At 44.6% G+C, this 23318-nt stretch overlaps 1 protein-coding gene across 1 annotated transcript; it reads right to left on the reverse strand.

Annotated features, from left to right (window-relative positions):
- Positions 1–2089: 2089 nt before the first annotated feature.
- Positions 2090–23102, reverse strand: CALR3 (calreticulin 3). Its single transcript, XM_026500431.4, has 9 exons — positions 22989–23102; positions 22659–22760; positions 20208–20411; positions 13079–13173; positions 10025–10213; positions 6842–6949; positions 6618–6746; positions 5930–6022; positions 2090–2524 (listed from the first exon to the last, which is right to left on the reverse strand). Exons 1-9 carry the CDS (start codon positions 23077–23079, stop codon positions 2381–2383), a joined length of 1155 nt encoding a protein of 384 aa, XP_026356216.1. The 5' UTR covers positions 23080–23102; the 3' UTR covers positions 2090–2380.
- Between the last annotated feature and the right edge of the window lie 216 nt (positions 23103–23318).

Here is a 23318-nt window from a genome sequence, read left to right on the forward strand (position 1 = left end):
TTCCATAAGGAAAAGTCGAGTCATTTCCAACAGAGGACATTTGATATAAGAGAATGAGTATAAAAGTACGGCAAAAACAGAAGAGTAATATAAGGTTACCTGAAGATTAGTAACTGTAAGAAGCTGCTGGCCCTTCTAGGGCTAAAGGTCAGAAGGGGGAAAGGTGTTACCCAAAACCCATCATCGCTGGGCCCTGAGCAGGAACCCAGATGCCCACTCTCACCAGCCACAGCTGTTTTGCCATCGCTGAAGTCACTGCTGTTTTTCTCACCATTGCCTAAGGTGCCGGCAGAAGCCTGAAAAAACGGCTTCTCCTCTCTGCCTGCCTTCCCACTTCTTTCTGACAGAACATGACAGGAAACCAATGGGTAAAGGTGTCTGTGAAATGTCATGCAGGCTTCCAGCCTCTACAGAGGCAATGACCACAGAGACTCTCCTGTATCCTCTCGACTGGAAACAGAGGCTTGGTGGTGTGAGTCCCACCCAGCTAGTGGCCTGGGATTCCCTCTTACTCCTGTAGCCACCACACTGGGCAGGGAGCCACCATCCTGCGACCTCCCTCACCAGAGTCCAGAGCTGCACTGTCCAACATGGGGGCGACACAGTACGTGTGGCCAAGTAAGTTTCAATTTGAATTAATTACAGTTAAATAAGATTAAAAATTCATTTCCCCATAGAATATACAACACCAAGAGTGAATCCTAATGTAAACTATGGACTCTAGGAGATGATGATGTGTCAGGTTCACGAATTGTGACAAATGTACCACTATGTCGTGGGATATTCATCGTGGGGGAGGATGTGGGTATAGGAGTGGGGGTATATGGGAGCTCTGTGTTTTCTGCGCAGCTTTGCAGTGAACCTAAAACTACTCTAACACCCATTTTTTAATTTAAAAAAAATCATTCCTCTGTCCCACCAGTCACATTTCAAGGGATCATATGTGGCCAGTGGCCACTGTATTGACCACTGCAATGGGGAACATCTCCATCTTCACAGAAAGTTCTCCAGGATGGCCTGCTCCAAAGATGAGCTCTGCGGCATCTGAGATGGTCTGACCCATCTCTGTACAACTGTTTCCAGCATTTTCTGTCTAAGCCTGGCTCTGCTTCTTTCCTCAGTAACTTCTTACACCGTTCGGAGATAAAAGGGGTAGACTGTTGACTCCCACCCCTGCACTAAATGGAAGTGAGTCATTCATTTCTGAGAGTGACAACCAACCCCCAATAAACCATCAGCCATCAGTCCAAAAGTCCACATTTAGAGGCGCCTGGGTGGCTCAGTCAATTGGGCATCTGACTCTTGATTTGGGCTCAGGTCCTGATCTCGGGGTCATGAGATCAGCCCCTCATCAGGCTCTGCACTGGGCATGGGGCCTGCTTGAGATTCTCTCCTTCTCCCTCTGCCCCTCCCCCCCACCCCCACTCACGTGTGTGTGTGTGTGTGTGTGTGTGTGTGTCTCTCTCTCTCTCTCTAAAAATAAATACATAAAATATATTTTTTAAAGTCCACGTTTGAGGGTCTGCCAACTTCAGCCAAAATGAGAACAAAACTTTCCAGGATTTCACTTCATGGGCAGACTTTTCACATGGATCACCTAGCAATGTGCCACACATACTTTCCAATGTATCCAGCTTATTTGTAATATCACTGGATTCTAGATTCCTGGTGTCCTAAATTTTATTACTTCCAACACAATTTTCTGTGTGGAAAAAAAAAAGGTGTCTTCAAATCAGAAGACTGTTATGTATGACTTTTTTAAAAGCTAATTATTTGATTAAGGCAAAAAAATTGAACTGAGAAGTAATTACTATTTTCACTTGAGAAAAGGAACTTCATTCCTCTGTCTTTCAGAAAACAAAAGGCCACAGAAGTGGGTCACAGAGTGAAGGAAAAGCAGTGGCTTTGTTATGGCACGACAAAAGTCTGCACACAGCCCCGGGTTCTCCAAAACAACCAGTGTGCCAGTGAAGCCTGCAACACCTTTCTACACTAGTGATGCTGGGTAAAGATTTCCTATTGGAAAAGGTTAGCATATGCTATAACTTGCAGCCTGAAGAAATAAGGTGTCATTTCTCTTTTTTCATAAGTTTTACCTACTTTTATTTATAAAACATGTTGGAGGCTAAGAAAAGAGCATATATTTTTGGCCAGACTCCCCACTGGCCTCTGGCTTCTAGCACTCAGCTTGGTCGAGAGAAAATATCTCGGTGCCCAGGGGTGGGGCTCAGGGAACATCAGACCAACCCCACTAAGAAGCATAGGAACATTTTCAGAGCACGTTGGACAAATTACCACATATGTTGACATCTGCACTTTTACATGTAGATTAAAGTAGAAACAAGGTTTTACCAGTCATCTTTATCTGGGGTGAGAATGACTAAAGCTCGTCCCTCCTGTGAAATCTCTGGAAAGTGTCCTCTTGCCCACCAAACTTGCCCATCAGCAGCTCTTGCTCATCTTCCTCACGGGCCTTCTTCACTTCCTCCTTGGCCTGGATGGCATCCATCTCCCTTTCTGGGCCCTTGGAGAAAGAAACAGAGACACGAGCCATTAGCCACTTGGGGTTATGTTTCCAGGGGACAGACCAAGTGTTCACCTGCAGCCTGCTCCTGCCTTCTTTCTTGCAAGCCTCCACACTGCCTGGGGGAAGCTTGGAGGAGCCCCCAAGGATGCCAAGCCCTAATCCCTGGAACCTGTAAATGTGACCTTCTCTGGGAAGGGGGTCTTTGCAAATACGATTAAGCTAAGCATGTTGAGATGGGAAGATTATCCGGGGCCCTAAATTCCATCAGAAGTGTCCCCATAGGAGACAGGCAGAGAGGGATTTGACATACACACAGACACAAGAAGAGAAGACCACGTGAAGACAGGGGCAGAAATCAGAGTCACATGGCCACAAACCAAGGAACACCAGGAGCCACCAGAGGCTGCAGGAGTCGAAGGAAGGATGATCCCCAGGAGACTTTGGAGGGAGCGTGGTCCTGCCGAGGCCTTCATTTCAGCCCAATGATACTGATTTTGGACTTCTGGCCTTCAGAACAGTGAGATGACAAATTTGTGTTGTTTGAAACGAGCGAGTTTGTGGTAATTTGTTACAACGGCCACAGGAAACAAATACAACCCTCCCCTTCACTTCTTTCTATTCCCAGAGTACCTGGATCCCTGTCCCACAATCAGCTGAGCAGTGAAGAGGCAGTGCAAGGGGTCCTCTGAGCCTAAGTGAGAAAATCCAAGTCCATGGGATCAACAGAAGGGCTAAGGGGTGCAGACACATCAAGACGGTTTCCATAGTCATTACTGAAAAAGAGTTTTAGTAAGGCTTCGTGGCAGAAGTCAGATCCAAAAAGAAATGGTTCACCATCAACAAAATGAAAAGGTAACCTACCGAATGGGAGAAAACATTTGTAAATCATGTCTGATAAGGGATTAATATCCAAAATATATAAAGAACTTACATAACTTCATAGCAAAAAAAAATCTGATTTAAAAATGGGCAGAGGATCTGAATAGACGTTTTCCAGAGAAGACATACAGAAGGCCAACAGGCACAAGAAGAGATGCTCAACATCATCCATCATCAGGGAAATGCATATTAAAACCGCAATGAGCTATCACCTCACACCTGTTGGAATGGCTAGTGTCAAAAAAACACTACGTAAGAAGCATTGGCTAAGAATGTAGGGAAGAGGGATCCATTGCACACCACTGGTGGGAATGTAAATTGGTGCAATCACTACAGAAAACAGTATGACGCCTCCTCCAAACGTAAAAATAGCAATGCCATATAATCCAGTAATTCCACGTCTCAATATTTATCTCAAGAACATGAAAATACTCTCTCAAAAAGACACCGGCTCCCCATGTTTATTGAAGCACTATTTAACTAAGACATGAGAGCAACCCAATTGTCCATCAACAGATGAATAAAGACAATGTGATATGTATGCATGTGTGTGTGTCTACACGGTGTGTGTCTTCCACACACGGTGGAATATTACTCAGCCATAAAAAAGAATGAAATCTTGCCATTTGCAACAACATGGATGGACATCGAGAACATTATTCTCAGTGACATACGTAAGGAAAAGAAAAACAAATACCATGTGATCTCACTTTATATGGAATTTTTTTTTAAAGATTTTATTTATTTATTTGACAGAGATAGAGATAGCCAGCGAGAGAGGGAACACAAGCGAGGGGAGTGGGAGAGGAAGAAGCAGGCTCATAGCGGAGGAGGCTGATGTGGGGCTCGATCCCATAACGCCGGGATCACGCTGTGAGGCGAAGGCAGACGCTTAACCGCTGTGCCACCCAGGCGCCCCTATATGGAATATTTTTTTTAAAAAACGAAATCATAGAAACAGAGAATACACTGATGGTTGCCAGAGGCAGGGTGTAGGGGCTGGGTGAAATGGGTGAAAGGGGTCAAAAGGCACAAGCTCCCAGTTATAAGATAAATAAGTCATGGGGTATCACGTGGAGCATAGAGAATATAGTCAATAGTATTGCAATAACTTCATATGGTGACAGATGGTAGCAAGATTTATCGTGGCAAGCATTTCATAATGTATATACATGTTGAATCACTATGTTGTACACCCGAAACTAATATAATACTGTATGCCAACTATACTTCAATTAAAACAATAAAACACAGGCATTTCACAAAAGAGGACGTCCAAATGCCCACAAAAGACATAGAACAGTGCCAACCTTCATTTGTCATCAGGGTAACGAAATTAAACCGGAGATACCAACACATACCTAGAGAAACCCACAATCCCCAGCGTCGGTGAGGATGCAAGACAGCGCAGCCCCTCTGGGAACAGCCTGGCAGTTTCTTGTGGGGTTCAACTTCCATTGCAGGACTCGGCTATTCCTGGCTATTCATCCCAAAGAACTAAAAGCAGACATCCAGACACAAAAACTGTAAGCGAACAGTTATAAGAACTTTGTTCGTATGTCAAAAACTGGAAACAACCCAATTGCCTGTCGGCTGTTGAACAGATAAAACCACTCAGCAGTATGAAGAAACCAACTACTGACTGATACCCCAAAAACACGGATGGATCTCAGACACGCTATGCTTGAGAAGCAGGCTCAAAAAGACCGCACATGAGATGAATCCATTTACAGTACATTCTGGAAAAGGCAAGATGGTAGAGGCAGATACCAGATCAGTGCGGGGCCTGGAGGAGGAGGAGGTTTGGCTACAAAGGGTCCAAGGAGACTTCTGGAGGTGGTGACACTCTTCTGCATCAGGATTTCTGTTGGTGGTTTCACAACTGTATTCGTTTGTCACAACTCACAGGCCTCTACACCACAACAGGGTAAGTCTTACAGTATGTAAATTATACTTCAGGAAATCTGACTTGTCAGCAACTGACAACAGTACCCTGCGTAGCCAAGATGCGGCATAAACTAAGACTCGCCTCTCCTCTACGGCACAAGGGAACAGAAAATAGGATGACACCTTGAAAACTGTTTGTGTGGGACCTTGTGACCCAGCCTGTCCTCTCCTGGGCATGCACAGGAATGACGGTAACAGCTTTATTCACGAGGCCACAAGCTGGAAGCAATCCAAAGCCACATCAACACAGAACAGATACCTACCTTCTGGAATATTCACACACTAAAAAACGAGCTGCTGCCGTATTTGGTAATATGAACCTCATATTATCAGGTAAATATTGGATGGCTCCACTTCTATGAATTTCAAAAGGAGGTCAAATGGATGTATGGTGGTGGTTCCTTTGGGGGCAGGGGGTGGCTGGGAGGGGGCGGGAGGAGGTTCCCACTAATGTTCTGTATCTGGATCTGGGTGGGAGGTTCACTACTGAAAACTCATCAAGCCCTTTCCTATATGTTAGAATCAAGTACAGAAATTAATGAGTAATGAACAAGAAGTTCATTGTGTGCACCATACCTTTGTTTCCCCCCAAGTGGCCTTGCCAAAATTCTCAGCATACTCTTCATCATCTGTGATCAGGAAGTTATCAAAGATGGTTCCTGATCTCACCTGTGGATGAAAATGAGGCCTTTCTTACTGATGTGAGGAATATGGCAGCTTTCCACCAAGAGAGAGTTGTATTTGGCTCAGTGCCATCACAGTGATTGGCTCTCGACAGTAGCATGTGCTTAAACCCATTTCTAAAACATCCGCTCAATCCAAGGCATTGGTTCTCAAATTTAGCTGCATATTGGGATCTCCAACAATATTTTAGAAACTCCTGATGCCTGGCCTCACCCATGGGGATGCTGTTTTAACTGGTCCCCGGTGCTACCTGGGCATGGAGACTTGGAAGAGCACCCAAGTGACTCAAGTATTCGGCGATGGTTGCCAACCACTGCTCAAGAACCTTACTGTGCAAAGTAGGCCACGGCCAGCAGCGGCAGCACTGCCCAAGCAGAGGAGTGACAGGTTCCCAGGGAGGCAGATAGGAAGTGACCAGAGGGCAGAAAGGATGTCTGTTTTGTCCACGGCTATGTGTCTTGGGTCCGGGTGTAGGGGGCAGGCACGTAGTAGGAGCTCAAGGAGGACCAGCTATGTGAATGAAGGAGTTTAGGCTAAAGCTCGGAGTTCTCAAACTACGGCAAATTAAAAACCACGTGACCTGCCAAAGCTCCAGTCCGATGGCACCAATGTTCTCAAATTCAGAGAGGTCATATTCTGTCAAATAGTTGTTTTTCATCTTCTGGTGGAGCCAAATGTCTTTGTCTATACCCTCTGGTTTCAGGCCATCCTGCAACAACAAACTCTTAAGTGGTGGCTCCGAAGGACGCAGGCCATGGAGGGGGAGGGGCATCTCAGGGCATCGCAGGAGAAGATGCCACGCACCTGGTATGGAGGCTTCTGCAGCATCGGCCCCTGCCAGTCCCCCTCCAGCTCACTGTTCCAGTCGCTTGGCTTGCTGGCACTGGCATCCAGGAAATGTTTCTCCCAGTCCTAAAATGTGTGTAAGAAAAGAAAATCAATTCCCAGATTTGAGAAAAGAAATTCTTAGTTACCAAGGGGCAGGAGCAGGCCCGTGGCCCTGGTCATGATTTCCCCATCAATTTGGGGGTCAAAGGGCCAAGTGCTCGGGGTTCCCAGTCCCACCAAGGGTTTTGGGGCCACACACTGCCAGGATTTTCTCCCTAAGCCTCGGTGTGATCACACCACCCTTCCCAAGCTGGTGAGAGGAGCAACAGAGTGCAAAACTCAAAATAGTGGCTAAAGCTAAACGAGGGGACGAGAGGTGCCACGTGGCTCAGTTGGTTAAGCAGCTAACTCTTGGTTTCAGCTCTGGTCATGCTCTCAGGGTCCTAGGACCAAGCCCTGCGTTGGGCTCTATACTCAGCAGGGAGACTGCTTCTCTCTCTACCTTTCCTTCTGCCCCTCCCCCCACTCATGTGCAGGCTCTCTCTTTTTCTCTCTCAAATAAATAAATCTTTAAAAAAAAATTATGGGACAAAAGTGATGATGGCAGGGGGAGGGGCCACACAGTCACTGCTGGTTAGGTGGTCTGTGCTTCTACGTAGCAGTCATACATGGAGTGTTCTAGAGAGAGAGGCTGGACAACCAAGAAATGTTCCAGGACTTACCTGGGGACGGCTGGGTAGCAGGAGAAAAGCAGTTATGTTATATAGACCTTCTATATATATATAACAGTCACACTGTACACATATAGACACACATGTATACATACACGCACATATGCTTGGGTATAATACATATGAACACACATGCATACATGTGTGTACATAATACACACATATTATGTGTACACACATATATACACACACTTAACACATGTATACGTGTACTCACATATATACATACACACATCTCTACATATATATGTGGCTTAGTATGTGCTGAATAAATATTTGTTGAATAAATGGATGAGGAAAAGGTTCTATGGATTAATATTTAGATAAACACATAAACACATAGAAGTTGTGTACAATGATGCTTTTTCTCTTCTAGCATAACTGAAAAAGAGTAACATGTTGCATTTAGACTGTGGCTTTTCCATGACACACAATACTTCTCAATGATTGACACAACAGGATTTGGCTGCCTGTCCTACTGCTTTTTGCCTCCACCCCAACTGGCAACAGATGAGCCGCTCTTGTGCTGGGACCAGGAGATGGTTACAATTCCATCCGAGTAGCTGGCTCCTTATGACTGCAGGCGATTAAATCATAATGCCATCATGAACTCTGTTGGGGAGCTCACACGGAACCAAACACAGGGACAAAACACAGCCAGTTTGGAGGCCAGCTTCTGGAAGGTTGATTAGGCTCCACCAGGGACCCGGCTCGCGGACCCTCCGCCCCGAGACACAGCGCTATTGGCCGGCCCGCAGGCGGCCAGGACTTTCATCCCAACACCTGTGTCTTCTGCGCAGCCAGATCGGTTTTCTTTGCCATTCTGTGCCTTGTTAAAGTAAGCGCTCTTTCCAAGTGAAAACTGTTTTGGTCTGTTTTGAAGGTAAGGAAGGGAGAGAGAAACTTCGTTCTTTTGCTTTACTGATTACATTGTCTGTGATGACGTATTTCATTATCAGACAGCAGTGCCACGGACCAGTTTTAAGTTGCCAGAAATTAATGGTAAACACAGCCCAGGGGCGCCTGGGTTGGTGCAGTCGGTTAAGTGACCTACTCTTGGTTTTGCCTCAGGTCATGATCTCAGGGTCCTAAGATCGAGGCTCTGAGCTCAGCAGGGAGTCTGCCTCAGATTCTCTCTCCCTCTCCCTCTGCCCCTCCCACTCACGCTCACCCTCTCTCTCTCTCTCACTCTCTTTCTCAAATAAATAAATAAATCTTAAAACACACACACACACAGTCCAGTACTTTTAGTTACGGCAAAGACAACTGTCTTAAGATAAATGGCTCATGGGTTTGGTGTGGTGTTTGATGTTCAAAACAAAACGTTGCAACAATAAACAAACATAAACTGAAACCAAAACAAGACAGAAGGTAGTGGGTTGAATGGTAGTTCCCAGGAACAGTTCGTTCGCATCCTAAACCTCAGAATCTGGGAATGAGAGCTTATACTGAAAGAAGGATCTCTGCAGATGAAATTCAGGCAAGGATCTCACGGCAGATCATTCTGGATTATCCAGGTGGGCCCTAGATCCAAGGGCAAATGTCTTTAAAAGATAGGAAAGAGACACAAGAAGGCCTTGTGGGGGCGGAGGCAGAGACTGATGTCTACCAGCCAATAGAAGCTGGAAGAAACAAAGGATTGTCCCACGGATCCTTCAGAGGGAGTGGGACCCTGCGACACCTGGATTTCTGCCTTCTGCCTTCAAGAACCTCGAGAGGATACATTTCTGTTCTCTTAAGCCGCCCACCTGTGGCTTCATTACGGCGGCCCTAGGAACCATAGCCGTTATAGTAATGGGTCCTTGTTGGTCAGTCACAAGCGTGAGGCTCAAAAAATACTTTATGTTCAAATTCAGATTAACAAACAAAATCATTTTTATAAAGGTTGTTGATGCATTATCCTTTTTTTTAGAAAAAAAAAAAGCATTGGTCAAAAACACAAAAGTTACTTGCTTTCATCTCAAGTATTATAAAAGTCTTTCACGAGACCTGGGTGAAGCTGCATGGCTGGTTTCAGTGGCAAATGTTCCGGGGAGTCCACTTTCTTTTTTTTTTTTCCCCCAGAAAATCGATTTTAAATTTATCTATCTATCTATCCATCTATTTATTTATTTATTTTAACAGAGAGAGAGTGCGAGCTGGGGGCCGGAGGAAAGGAGCAGAGGGAGAGAGAGAGTCTTAAGCAGGCTCCATGCCCAGCGTGGAACCCAACGCGGGGCTCGGTCTCACAGTCCTGAGATCATGACCTGAGCCAAAATCACGGGTCAGACACTCAACGGACTGAGCCACCCGGGAGCCCCCGGGGAGGACACTTTGGTTGTGATAATGCTGACATCGTGATTACCGGCGGTGCAGGAATCCTATGGGAGCCGGCTACTTACAGACTTCACTGGCACCCTCTCTAGAGTTGCTTGGGGAAAATCCATACCTGGGATTTGTCACCTTCAGCCTGGTCCCAATCCTTGGACTCTGCAGAGAACTTCTCCATCTTCTTAAGTGACATTAAGTTCCAGTCATACTCGATGTCACCGGATTCGATCGACTGACCATCGATCTTCACTTCATAAGTGAGGTCTGGTCTTAAAATCAGAGCGTAGAGGTGTGTAAAGCCATCAACCTGCGCGTTTTAGGGGGAGAAAGGATAACGATGTGACCCTTGACCTTTCAGGGCAGGTCTGCACACGTGGTTTAAGTCTTCAAAGTCTTGTTATAAACAGGAAGGAGAGAGGTTCTAGGGACAGGGGTTGACTTGACAAAAAAATGTGTCCAGCAGAAGAAATCCCCCCTTTGTACAAAACTTCCTCACTACCAAGCTGACTTGAGTGGCTGACCTCCTTTTGTGTAGACAATGGCTCCTACCTAGATCCCCACAGGCGGCTATGACAGGGTGGTGGGTATAAACCAAGGGACCACTGCTCTGTTTGATTCATGAAAAGTTATGTGGAAAACAACTTCCTGTTCTGTTCTCTGAAAGATACCAAATGAAGCATTGTCTATTTTTCTACACAGGGGAGAACTTTCTAACGCTCTGAGCTGTCCAATGGCTTAAGCTCTGCGAGGCCAGGCCTCGTGCCTCTCTTGGTCAGAGTTAAGGCCCCAGGCCAGACACAAGGGAAACACTCAACAAGCATTCAATAAATGAGAGATGGAAGGTGGATGGTGGGTGCAGGAGAGGTTGGGGGTCCCCAGGATGTCCCTGCCTGTCGGGAGCAGGGGGGACTCCTGCACTGTGCTCCAGCAGCAGTCAGCTCTCAACGTGGGGCCAGGCAGCCTGAGTGTCATTGGGGAAATGCCTGGGAAGTGTCTGTTCCGGGGTCAGCTGACCTGCTGTGTCTGCACCTGGGTGGACCCTCCGGAGGTGCTGACACTGCTCAGGTTTGGGAACCCAGCATCTTAAACGCTCCATCAGGAGGACTCTCCCTCTTCTAACAGCCAAGGTAAAAGCTCTTTTAGTACCCCTCTGCTCTGCCCTGAGGGACAGGTCGCTGCTATCACACCATGGCCGATGGCTTTGTGTGCTCTGTGTCCCTCTCAGCCTCTGTAGTTCACTGTGACAGCTGAGTATACACTTCTCCCAACGCTGTCTCCCGCTCTCTGCCCATCTTGGTCTCCACTCACCTTTCCTAATTTAGACTTTGGGCTCATTAGCCGGGTAGTTGGTACCTTCCAGGATATAACAAGTGCAGAGCCTCCTGAGGGATATCGTCCACTCCCACACATATGCAATGGATCCAAACCAGGATCTTCAATCCCAACCACGGTTTCCAACAACTTACTGGACACCTCTATCTGGATGTCTGCTGGGATTTCACAACCAAGAGTTCAAAACACAACTCCTGAGTGTGCCCTGGCCTCCTTCCTGGCCTTTTTGCTTTTCCTGCTGCTTAATAGCAATGCTGCTGAGAGTCATGGCCCACATCCCCAGTACTCACATTCCAAACATCGGGAAGTCCTCTGGGTCCAGCCCCCAAATTATCTGTCAAAACAGTCCCCTGTTCTGCATCCCGCTGAAGCCTTGGCCTAACAATCTCACCCTTCTCCCTGCCTACTGATCACCCTATCCCTCCACCCCTCATCCCCAGAGAGAGCATCCGAGGTATTTTTCTAACGGGCAGATCTGCCCCTCTCCTTGCAGATCCCCTGAGGGCTGACCACTGCCTGCAGGGGAGGTTCGCAGGGGTTCCTTCACAGCATCACAGAATGAATCAGACCCCCTGGAGTTAGCCGCTCCTCACTGGAAGGACCAGAATGCCCGACTACCTGCTGTGAGTGGGTGCTCCTTCAACAGACGCATTTTATTTTTCTAGCAGGTTGCAGAAATAGCACACGTCTGAGAGCGTCATCAGCCTGCAGGTGCCACTCGGGAGAAGGGGGTGCCCTAGGCTGGCTGACCTGAGCGGATCGTGCTCTAACATCTCCAGCATGGTCCAGGCCAGACTTCACGGCCTCCGTAGTGTCACCCCTGCTCTGTCCCACACACCTGATGCGCAACTGAACAACTTCTTGGGAATCAGGTGTAAAACCTGTACACTAAGACAGGGGAGAAAGACTTGGATTTCGAGCTCTCCCTCACCCCCCCAGGAGGGATGTCAGTCCTCTCCGTGTGGAGGGGACCCAATGATCCTTTGCAGCCACCAAGTCAGTGGGTGGGAGGCCAAGAAGAACCATGCTGACAATGGAGACTCACTGGGGCTCTGTGGAGAGACTGAACACCCCCCTGCTTGGGTCAGGACTGAAGAAGGGGTGGTAATGGACACTTCCCCTCCATGCTGTCAACGTGCCTCTCGAAACACACTCGGGTCTCCTGTCCAGATTCGCCCAGATTTGTGGAGGCTTCCCATGTTGGAGCTCTGGGCACCGGGGGCACCCCAGGGGATAGGTCCCTGCTTCCTGGCTGCTACATTCAAATGGAAGGGGTGCTTCAGGGAGTGTACCTCCCTTCCACAGGCCCAGCACCAGGGAACTGACCCAAGCTGTGTCTTTGGAGAAGCTCTGGGCTGGGCCATGAAGTTATAAAGTGGGCCTCAAGGCAGAAAGTGTTATTTTCACAGGATCCGTGGATAGAAGGTAAGAAAGTATGCTTTCACTTCAGAGACATTCCCATTTCTAAACATTTTGGTATTTTGAAGATTAATTTCTTCAGGATGTTTTTTTCCCCATGCTGAATATTTCATTCCTTAGTGAGGATGGATAGAGCAGAAATGTGACTGTACTGTCGTAAGCCTTACAAGGCAAATTCTAGTGCAGCTCACAGTAAAGAGTGAATCTGCCCTCCCGGCGGGTACAAACTTCAGAAAACAAGCCAACAGGGTATGTAAGTGTCTCTAATGAGCCTGCTAAACTGGAAACCAAGGGGCAGGGGTGTGCTGCTAAGATCCGTCCCTGACTCAGTTAAATATTTTAAGATCAAAACTATTTTCTCTAAATTTAGGTTATCATTAAGAGTTAACACAATCACAGATTTGAAGACGAAAGCATTTACCTTACACCGGATTGATTTCTTGTTTGAGTGATACTGATTCTTGAAATGTAAAATAACATGAACTTTCTTGATATCAAATCCACAAATATCAGGTCCTACAAAAAAATATATATATATGAGCTGCTCTCAATTTCCTTGTCTAATGCATCCCCACAGGAAACCCCCAACCGTTCCCCTGAAATAACATATGAGGACCGGAAGCTTACGTGTGCAAGAATAATCAGACTTTGGCGTGGATACTGAAATGGGCAGCGATGCCCTTCCCGTTACTTCTCTGGTCACTGCAGCTACTCAAGCGTAAGGCAGCACGTGAGTAGAAAAGGGTTTAACGGTCTAGGAAGCATCCCTGACGTGCTGCCTGAGGCTTGGGCTCACTCTGAATCTGAGAGGTGCCCTGTGCCCAGGGTGAGGGCTTCAGGGCGGGACAGGCTGGCTGGGATTCCCGCTCTCATTCACTGTGCTGAGACATATCTGCAACTATGCAGCTCCCCATGGCTGTGTCCTGTTCTCTCAAACAGGGATGTGAATCTTCCAAGGCTATTTTGCCAATTAGATGGGCTCATGTGTGTAAAGCATTTAATATGGCAAAGCTCAGTATTTGTTATTATTATGTCCTAAGACAACACACACATATTCAGATTAAGGATTTCTGAATATACTAAACAAGGTTTGCAGGAGGGATCTGGAAAATTTGTCAAACCTTCCGAGGATGTTTGGAATTACCCCACTGGTGCTGCTTTATTGACCTTAAGGCTTAGGAATGTACTAGAGCATCTGGGTGTCTTTCTGTCTCAAATCAAATTCTACCACATCCACTGACCCGGGCCTGCACCCGCCCCTGGGGATTCTGTGAGGCTGTGTAAACACAAGCAGATGACTGTGATTTTTTTTCTAGAACTTGCAGTGATGAACCTTCGGAATAAGAGAGATCCAGGCTGCACATAATTACTTAAAGGATATTATCAATTTGCCAGAGTGGATGTGACATTGAACTTGGAAGCTGCATCCTGAGGGACTGACAAAGAACACCATGTCTACCTCCCCGAGTTCTCAGAGATGCTGGTTTGTGTAATTTCCTTTTTTTCTTATCACTGGAAAACATTCCAGTTCAATTTTTAAAACAAAAGCTATGGTATGTGAACTATTTGTATAAAAGTCTACTACCTGGGGATTAAAACATGAAATTTTTCCTTCAAAACTGGTCAGAATTTCCCTATTTCTAAGCACCTACACGTTTTAAATATTAAATTAAGCTTCAGAACATGCCCAGACTTGACTGGAAAATCTGGACATTTTCCGTTCACAGCAATCATAAAATATTTATGCACATAATGTATTTTTATGAGGAAATGGGGTAGACAGAAGGGCTCTAAACATGCTGACCTGCCTTTGGGTTTTGTTTTGGTTTTTCTTTTGAGATTTTATTTGTTTGAGAGACTGAGCGCAGAGGGAGAGCCAGCGAGCAAGAGAATAAGCAGGGGGAGGATCAGAGGGAGAAGTCTGACACAGGGCTCCATCCCAGGACCCCAAGACCATGACCTGAGCCCAAGACAGATGCTTAACTGCTTAACCAACTGAGCCAACCAGCCCCACCCCCCGCCTCCCCGAGCCTCGTGTTTTGTTTTGTTTTTTAAGATTTATTTATTTGATAGAGACAGAGAGAGAGACCATGAGCAGAGAGAGTGAGAAGCAGATTCCCCACTGAGCAGGGAGCCCAATGGAGCCCCATGTGGGGCTCGATCCCAGGACCCTGAGATCATGACCTGAGCGGAAGCAGATGCTTAACTGACTGAGACACCCAGGCGCCTGCCTCAGGTTTTTTCTTTGCAAAATGGAAGCTGTGTTACCGGTTTCCTAGGATTTTAAATATACTCTAAGATTGCATTTGTAAGGCGCCTGGCAATGGCCCTACCTCTCCCTTCCCCTTCAACATCATAAGCCTCAGCAAGCCGCTCTCATACCAAAGGCTAGAGCTGAGGCATCACGGGTAAGTGTTCTAACAGTGACACAGTGGGTTTAAGTAAAATGTAACTGAATTAAAAGCAAAAATAATACAGATAATTTACTTGGGTTTTCTTTTTTCCTCCAAAGTATGCTGCTTCACAATTCAGATATAGCAGACATGCTATATAAATTTAAAAGACGGGGATTCTGGCTAGTATTTGTGGTGATTTTGTTTCCCAAACCTAACTAAACAAAATATTTATGAAATCATCTCTGATACAACAGGTAATATTTTTTTTTTTTGGCCAGATATCTCTGCCATCCCATTTTAAGAGAATAATAACCCAAACCAAGCCATTTTAATTTCCTTTTTAATCAAAATAAAGACTTTCTCCATTCCAGATTTTAAATTCAAGAGTAAATGGGAGGCATGGCAAAGTAGAGAGAGTGGGGAGGGGTCAGGGACTCGCAGCTGGTGGAAACTTCTGCATCTCTGTAATGCAGTGGACTTGGAGAAGTCACCTTACCCTCTGAGACAAGGCAGGAGTACATCCAAATCCAATAAATAATCTAATATCTATTCTCTCTACTGTTTTTTTAAAAAAGATTTTACTTATTTATTTATTTGACAGAGAGAAAGAATGTACAAGCAGGTAGAGGGGCAGAGGGAGAGGGAGAAGCAGACTCCCCGCTGAGCAGGGAGCCCAATGCAGGACTTGATCCCAGGACCCCGGGATCATGACCTGAGCCCAAGGCAGACGCTTAACTGACTGAGCCACCCAGGCGCCCCTATTCTCTCTACTTCTGTGTAACACTATGACCAGCGGTGTATACAAACATGACGATGGCATGACAGGTGTCTAAAGCCTGACGCTGATCATAAATTCAGAGATAAGCATAGAAAAACTATGACAGAAAACTTCTGCAAGCTATCCACATCACAAGAGAAAAGACTTTTAAAAAACGGTTCCTTAAATTTGAATTACCGATGGATATTTTAAAACTACATTTCCATTCTTGAAAGACTTTTTTTCACTTTTTAAAACTGCGGTAAAATACATATAAAATTTACCACCTTTACAACATTTTTAAGTGTAACTTCAATGGTATTAAATATTCACATTATTGTGCAACCAATACCACCGTCCATCCCCCTGACTCTTTTCACCTTGTAAAACTGAAACCCTACACCCATGAAGAACTCCCTATTCTCCCCTGCCCCCAGCCCCTGGCAACCACCATTCTATGTTCGGTCTCTATAATTCTGACTATGCTAAGGACCTAAAATAAGTGGAATTGTATAGTATTTGTCCTTTTGTGTCCAGCTTATTTCACTTAGAATAATGTATTCAAGGTTCATCATGTAGCTGGTGTCACCATTTCCCTCCTTTATGAAGCTGAATAACATTTCATTGTATGGACGCTACATTTGTTTATCCACTCATCTGCTGATGGGCACTTGAGTCCTCTAGCTTTGGTCTTCTTTTCTTTTTTTTTTTTTTTAAGCTTTATTTATTCATTTGAGGGGTGCCTGGGTGGCTCAGCCATTAAGCATCTGCCTTCGGCTCAGGTCATGATCCCAGTGCCTGCTTCTCCCTCTCACACTCCCCTTGCTTGTGTTCCCTCTCTCGCTGTCTCTCTCTCTCAAATAAATAAAAAAAGATTTATTTATTCATGTAAGAGAGAGTGAGCGCACACACATGCGAGTGGGGGAAGGGACAGAGGAAGAGAGAGAGAGAGAATCCCCAAGCAGACTCCCGAGTGCAAAGCCCAAAACAGGGCTCCATCCCAGGACCCTGAGATCATGACCCAAGCTGCAATCAAGAGTGGATGCCAAACCAACTGAGCCACCCAGGCACCCCTTGGTCTTCTTTTTTGAGACTGTTTGGCTATTCAGGATCCCTTGAGATTGCATATGAATTTTAGAATGGGTATTTCCATTTCTGCAAAAAAAAAAAAAAGTCATTGAAATTTTAATAGGAATTAGGTTGAATCTGTATATTGCTTTAGAATCTGTAGATTGCTGTGTCTAGTGTTAACATTTTAACAATACTGAGTCTTCCAATCCATGAACATGGGATATGTTTTCATTTATTTATATCTTCTTTAATTTCCTTCAGCAATACTTTGTAGTTATCACTGTATAAGTCTTTCAACTCCTTGCTTAATTCCTAAGTATTTTACTCTCTTGGAAACTATTATAAATGGAATTGTGTTTGTAATTTCCCTTTCAAATTCATTGTTTATGTATAGGGATGCAACTGGTTTTTTGTGTGTTGACTTTGCATCCTGCTACTTTGCCTAATTCATGCATTAGTTCTAATAATTTTTGTGCAGTCTCTATGGTCTCCTATGTATAAGATTTATCATCTGCAAATAGAGATAATTTTATTTCTTCTTTTCCAATTTGGATGACTTGTATTTTTTTTTATTTATTTATTTATTTATTTATTTATTTATTTATTTATTTATTTTTTGCCTAATTGCTCTGGCTAGGACTTCCAGGACTATGTTGAGTAGAAGTGGTGAGAGTGGGCACCCTTGCCTTGCTTCTGATCTTACAGGAAAAGCTTTGTCTTTCACCACTGAGTATGTTTGTTGTGGGTTTTTCATAGATGGCTTTTATTATGTTGTAGTAGTTTCCCACTATTCCTAGTTTGTTGACTGTTTTTATCTTGAAATGATAAAATTTGTGACGATCATGTGTTTTTCTTTCATTCTGTTGATGTATCATGTAATATTGGCTGATTTTTCATATTTCAAATCATCCTTGTAGACAAGGAAGAAATGCCACTTGGTCATGGTGTATAATCCTTTTTAATATGCTGCTGAATTCTTTTTGCTAGTATTTTGTTGAGGATTTTTGCATCGATGTTCATAAAGATGTTGTTCTATAGTTTTCTTGTAGTGTCTGGCTTTGGAGTCAGGATAATGAGTTCGGAAATACACGTTCCCTCCACTTCAATTTTTCTGTAAAGTTTGAAAATTTTTTCCGTAAAGTTTGAAAAAGATTGGTATTAGTTCTTCTTTAAATGTTTGGTAGAATTCATGACAGATTCATCAGATTTAGGACTTTTCTTTGTTTGGAGAGTTTGGTTTACTGCTCTCTTTACTATTTACAGCTGTCTTTGGATTTTCTATTTCTTCGTGATTGAGACTTGGCAGGGTTTGTGTTTCTAGGAATTTGTCCATTTCATCAAGGTTATCCAATTTTGGGGTGTGCAACTATTCTTAACACTGTCTTATAATTCATTTTATTTATTTCTGTAGAATTGGTAGAAACATCCCATTTCTGGTTTTAGTAATTTGAGTCTTCTTTGTCCATTTAGCTAAAGGTTTTGTCAATTTTGTTGATCTTTTCGGAGAACCAACTTTTGATTTAATTTCTTTTCTGCTGTTTTTCTATTCATGATTTCATTTATCTCTGCTCTAATTTTTATTATCCCTGTCCACTTCTCCCTTCAATTCTACCCATTTTTGTTTCACATATTTTGATGTTCATTAGGCATATACATGTTTATAATTGTTACATCTTCTTGCTATATTGACCTTGTTAGTAATATATAATGTCCTTTGTCTCTTATAACCTTTTTGATTTATTTAAAGTCTATTTTGTCTAATATTAGTACACTCACCCTGCTCTCTTTTGGGTGCTACTTGCCGGAAATATCTTTTCCCTTTCTTTCACTTTCAACCTGTGTCTTTGGATCTCAAATGAGTCTTTTTTAGATAGCATATAGTTGGATTATGTGTTTTTATCCATTCTGCCAATCTCTGTCTTTTAACTGGAGAGTTTAATCCATTTACATTTAAAGTAGACTCACTTCTGTCACTCTATTTGTCTTCTATATACCCTACAGCTTTTTGTCCTTCATTTCCTGCCGTGCTGTCTTCTTTTGTTTTTAGTTGATTTTTTGTAGGGAAATGTTTAAATTCCTTTCTAATTTCCTTTTGTGTATATTCTATAGCTATTTTCTTTGTGGTTACCATGGGGATTACATTAAACATACTAAAGTTATAATGCTCTAATTTGAATTTATACCAGTTTAACTTCAATAACACACAAAACTCTGCTATTCACCTCTTTGTCTGCACCTCTGTGATTAGAGGCAGCAATCAGTAATCAGAGCTCAGACCCCTGATATTTGGGAGGACGGGGTCCTTTTTGCCCACCCTCTCTGTGGCAAGCTGTGTGTAGGCTGCTCCGGGAGCACATGCAAAGCTATCTGCCTTGTGCATGAAATGGGGGACGGGTATGTCTACTGTGCTAAGAGCTGAAATCGACCAAAATTAACCTTCCTGTTCTTCCCCTGGAAGAAGCAATCCTTCCATAGACTTCAGAGTTCCAAAACAGTTACACCAGATTCTATTGTTATGATTGTTGTCTAGGTGGGGAGATGGATTCCTGGTGCTTCCTACTCCATTTTCCCAGAATCCTCTTCGTTCTGAAAGCTTTTTGAATTCACACCCTTCAGTTATGTCTAGTTCCTATGGCCCAATGTGGTCCCATCCCGATCCTAGCACAACTTTTAAATCAATTACTCCTGTTATCAGGAAATATTTAAAGTGTTCCAGGGCCAGCAGGGGTATAGACAGGAAACATTTTGGCCTTCCTATCATTTTCATGTGTCAAAAATATTATCCTTCAGTTTTTTTCAATTATTAAAAATGTTAAAACCCACTCTCAGGCATAACAAACATGGGCTGTGGGCTGATGTGGCCCTTGGCCAAGGTCTGCTGACTCTTGATATATTCCAAGTACATGGGGCTACATTAATGTTGAATAAATTACTTTCTCAAAAATACAATAGGGGGTGCTTCGTTGGCTCAGTAGGTTAAGTGATCGACTCTTGATTTTAGCTCAGGTCATGGTCTCAGGGTCTTGGGATTGAGTTCCATGTCCAGCTCTGTGCTCAATGGGGAGTCTGCTTCAGGATTCTCTCTCTCTGCCCCTCTCCCCCACTCACTCACACACCCTCTCTCTCAAATAAATCTTTTTTTTTTTTTTAAAGGTACAATAGAATGGTACAGTTGCCTTTTTATATTAGTCAGGTTAAACAGTACTAAAAACCTTTGGTCAGATATACTCAATGCTACTACTTTGGCAAAGTCTTAGTCTAAGATTCTATGAAACGGAAGTGTTCAAAGTCCCGAGAAATGGTTGTTTTGTACTATCTAAACTCACCAAACATAATATAGTACTGGGATTTTCCATTCAGGTTCTTCTGATCCATGTCTGCAGGGAAGACCTTAACGTAGCCCCCTCCACAGTCCATCTTCTGCTCGTGTTTCACTGTGTACTGAATGACCAGAGTCTTCCCTTTATTGCTAAACGGTTTGAAACGTGCAGAGATGGCATAGAATCGGCCATTTTGAGTGGTCTGCAGACCTTTAAACAAAAAAATACTCATGAGGGATTAGGAATGACACCGTGCTCAGTGCTGCAGGGAATTCAATGGTGGTCCTTCTCCCACCCCCAGTGATAACCACTTCTGTCAATCCAAGCCTAAAACACATTTTTACAATAACACACGATAGGCATACCACTAACAGGCTCTCTGCTGCCACAGAACTTTCCATGCTTAGTTGTTTTTGTGCTCAATATACCACTGTCATGTCTTAAGTTACAAAAACACTTTAGCTTTAAATGACAAATATGCAACCTAATTGTGGGTTAGAAGTTAATTTTGCTTCAGATTCATCTTCCAAAGGGGGAGAAATACAATTAAGGTTGTGTAGCAACTTAATTAAAAAACAGAGCATCCCATATCTTTTCTTTAACTCTTATCTTAAAATAGTTGCTTAAGACACACCACAGTGGATGGAGGACAGAGCGCTGTCCTGTAAAAAAAAGTGCTTCACTGCTCAGGATGCACTGGCCTGCAGCTGTCCTCTTTTTACAAAGATACCACCCTTTTGTCACGTGAATCATCTCATATTTTATAAATTTATGTGCTCACTTCAAGTCTAACCCACCCCCTTTTTCAGTAGCCACTAGGCTCTGTACCAAATTTTTATCTATACTGGAGTATAAGACAAACTTGAAAACAGAGGCAGTCTTACTATATAACCGAGTCTTCCTTGCTCCACATTCCTGCCTCCATACCTGCCTACACTGAGATTCATCATAAATGCACTTGGCATTTTCATTTTCTATCAGTATGTCCAAGCCTGAACTCATGGCTGATGGCTCACTACCACATTCATCTCTCTCTCTCTTCCATTCTCCCCCCAACCTTTTCCTTTCTCAAAGAATTCATAGGTTCACCCCCTCCTCTACCCCCTTACCATCCAGGTAATTACTAAGGCCAGGATTCATCACCTCCCTCTCTCTCACCACCCTCCTCAGCCACCCCAATCATCTCTCACCACTTCCCATCTCTGTCTGACTACATTCTATTTATCCTTCCATCCACCACTTCTGTGTGATGGTCCTGGGAGACCACAGTGAAAGGGGCCAAATTAACCGGTATCCCCAGTGCCTTGCCCATGTGTGCTCTCAGCAGGTGTGTTGGAGTGAATGAAACACAGAGTCTCGGGATCCCAGACGGGAGGAAGAAAAGACACTGTGGGAGAAACCCAAATGACTTTAAGTGGACACCCCTATCCTTGGACAAGCTTGATGGAACCACCTGTTAATTTCACTCTTCTTTTGTCCTATGAGCTGAATTTTGACCAATTCATTGGGTCAACATGTAATTTAGAAAACAATGCATATATAGTAGAAAAATCGGAAGCTGCCGACAGGACAACCCTGGAGTAACAGAGCCAAGATGGAGGTTTAGCAGAAGGTTGATGAAGAGGGAAACTTTTCATCTAAATCAGGGGTCCACAAACCTTTTCTGCAAAGCCAGAGAACAAATATTTTAGACTTTGTGGGCCATATGGTCTCTGTTCCAACTTACTGCCTTTGCAGCATAAAAAAACGCCATAGCTCTATGTAAATGAATAGGCATGGCTGTGTTCCATTAATACTTTGCTTATGGACACTGAAATTTCATATACTTCACTGTTTTACATGACATAAAATACTATTCCCCCTTTGATTTCCCTCCAACAATTAAAAAACGTAAAAATCATTATCTCACCAGCTGTGCAAAAAACAGGTGGTAAATGAGTTGTGGTGTGTCCACCTTTTATCACCAGGAGTGAGAAGACAGAATTCATCCTTGGCACCAGGAAGGCACTGACTTGGGGGGGCGTGGAGGGCTCAAAGGGACCTCTGAAAATGTTCCCTATCCTGACCAGGGTGTACTGATGTAAACACTCATCTTTCTGTATCTCTAAGATCTATGCACCTGACAACACGTAAATTTTAACCTCAATTTTTTTTTTCTTCTTAAAGTGAAAACAAAAATGAGAAATATCCCCTAATCTTTTTCCCTTTGCAGGTCAAAGACCTGGGGTCTCCAAACTCATGCGACTAGTTGGTATACAATGGGGCGATCTTGGGCAAGTAAAGAAAGGAAAGAGAAAAAGTAATGTCAGACCTTCTCCAAGCCTTAGTTTCCCCATTGGTGAAACGGCTGTAAGAGGTGTTAGGGGTGTGCCACACCTACCTTGCAAGGTTGCTATGGTGGTGGGGTGTGTGTGTCTGTGTCACTTAGCTCGATTTTCTCACCATTCCTACACTAACCTTTGTCTTTCTCTTTATGACCATAAAATTTCCCCGACGAGAGTCTAAAATGCCCGAGTTGAGAGTCATTGGTGGACTGCACCCATCGATTCCTCCAGCGCTCTGTGGAGGAAACAATACCGGTTAGGGCTGAATCTGTTCATTTGAGTCAAGGAAGGTGTGTGTGGCGGGGGGGGGGGGGGGGGGGGCGGTAGGAGGCTGGAGGTTTCGAAGCTTGGAGGCTTCGCCACCGCCGATCCCCACGGCGACGGACCGGGGCCAATGGCTACTCGGGCTACTGGTTGGGCAGCTTACGCCCCCATTCCACCACCACAGGTGTCGCCTCTTCACCTCCGTCTAGAAATTCCTCTTGGAAGTAGACGGTGGCCAGCGCCACCCTCAGCATGCAGACGGCCCAAATCAGAACGTGAATCACAGCCATGGAAAGCGCGCGGCACTGCTTCTTGTAACCGCCCCTTTGCTCCCGGCGGTCTCCGCGGAGTGTCGGTCCGGCCCAGAACTACAACTCCCGTCACATCTCGCGATTGTGACCTGAGGCACCATTAGCTCCCGGCGCGCAGTGCACGCCCGGCCCTTCCCGGCACTACCATTCCCATGACGCACCGCGATTGTGACTTGGGGCCCCATTGGTCCTCAGAGCGCGGCGCGCGCCGGGATATG

This window comes from Ursus arctos, unplaced genomic scaffold, assembly GCF_023065955.2.
Source record: "Ursus arctos isolate Adak ecotype North America unplaced genomic scaffold, UrsArc2.0 scaffold_14, whole genome shotgun sequence".
NCBI classification, from domain to species: Eukaryota; Metazoa; Chordata; class Mammalia; order Carnivora; family Ursidae; genus Ursus; species Ursus arctos.

Bases quoted from the DNA above. Each gene is read 5' to 3' on its own strand.
- CALR3 (XM_026500431.4), bottom strand. From the start codon at position 23,079: ATGGCTGTGATTCACGTTCTGATTTGGGCCGTCTGCATGCTGAGGGTG. The intron at 10,214-13,078 runs GTAAATGCTTTC...TAAAACGCGCAG, and splicing joins AGAAATCAATCCGGTGTAAG to GTTGATGGCTTTACACACCT. The intron at 6,950-10,024 runs GTATGGATTTTC...CACACATTTTAG, and splicing joins CTGAAGGTGACAAATCCCAG to GACTGGGAGAAACATTTCCT.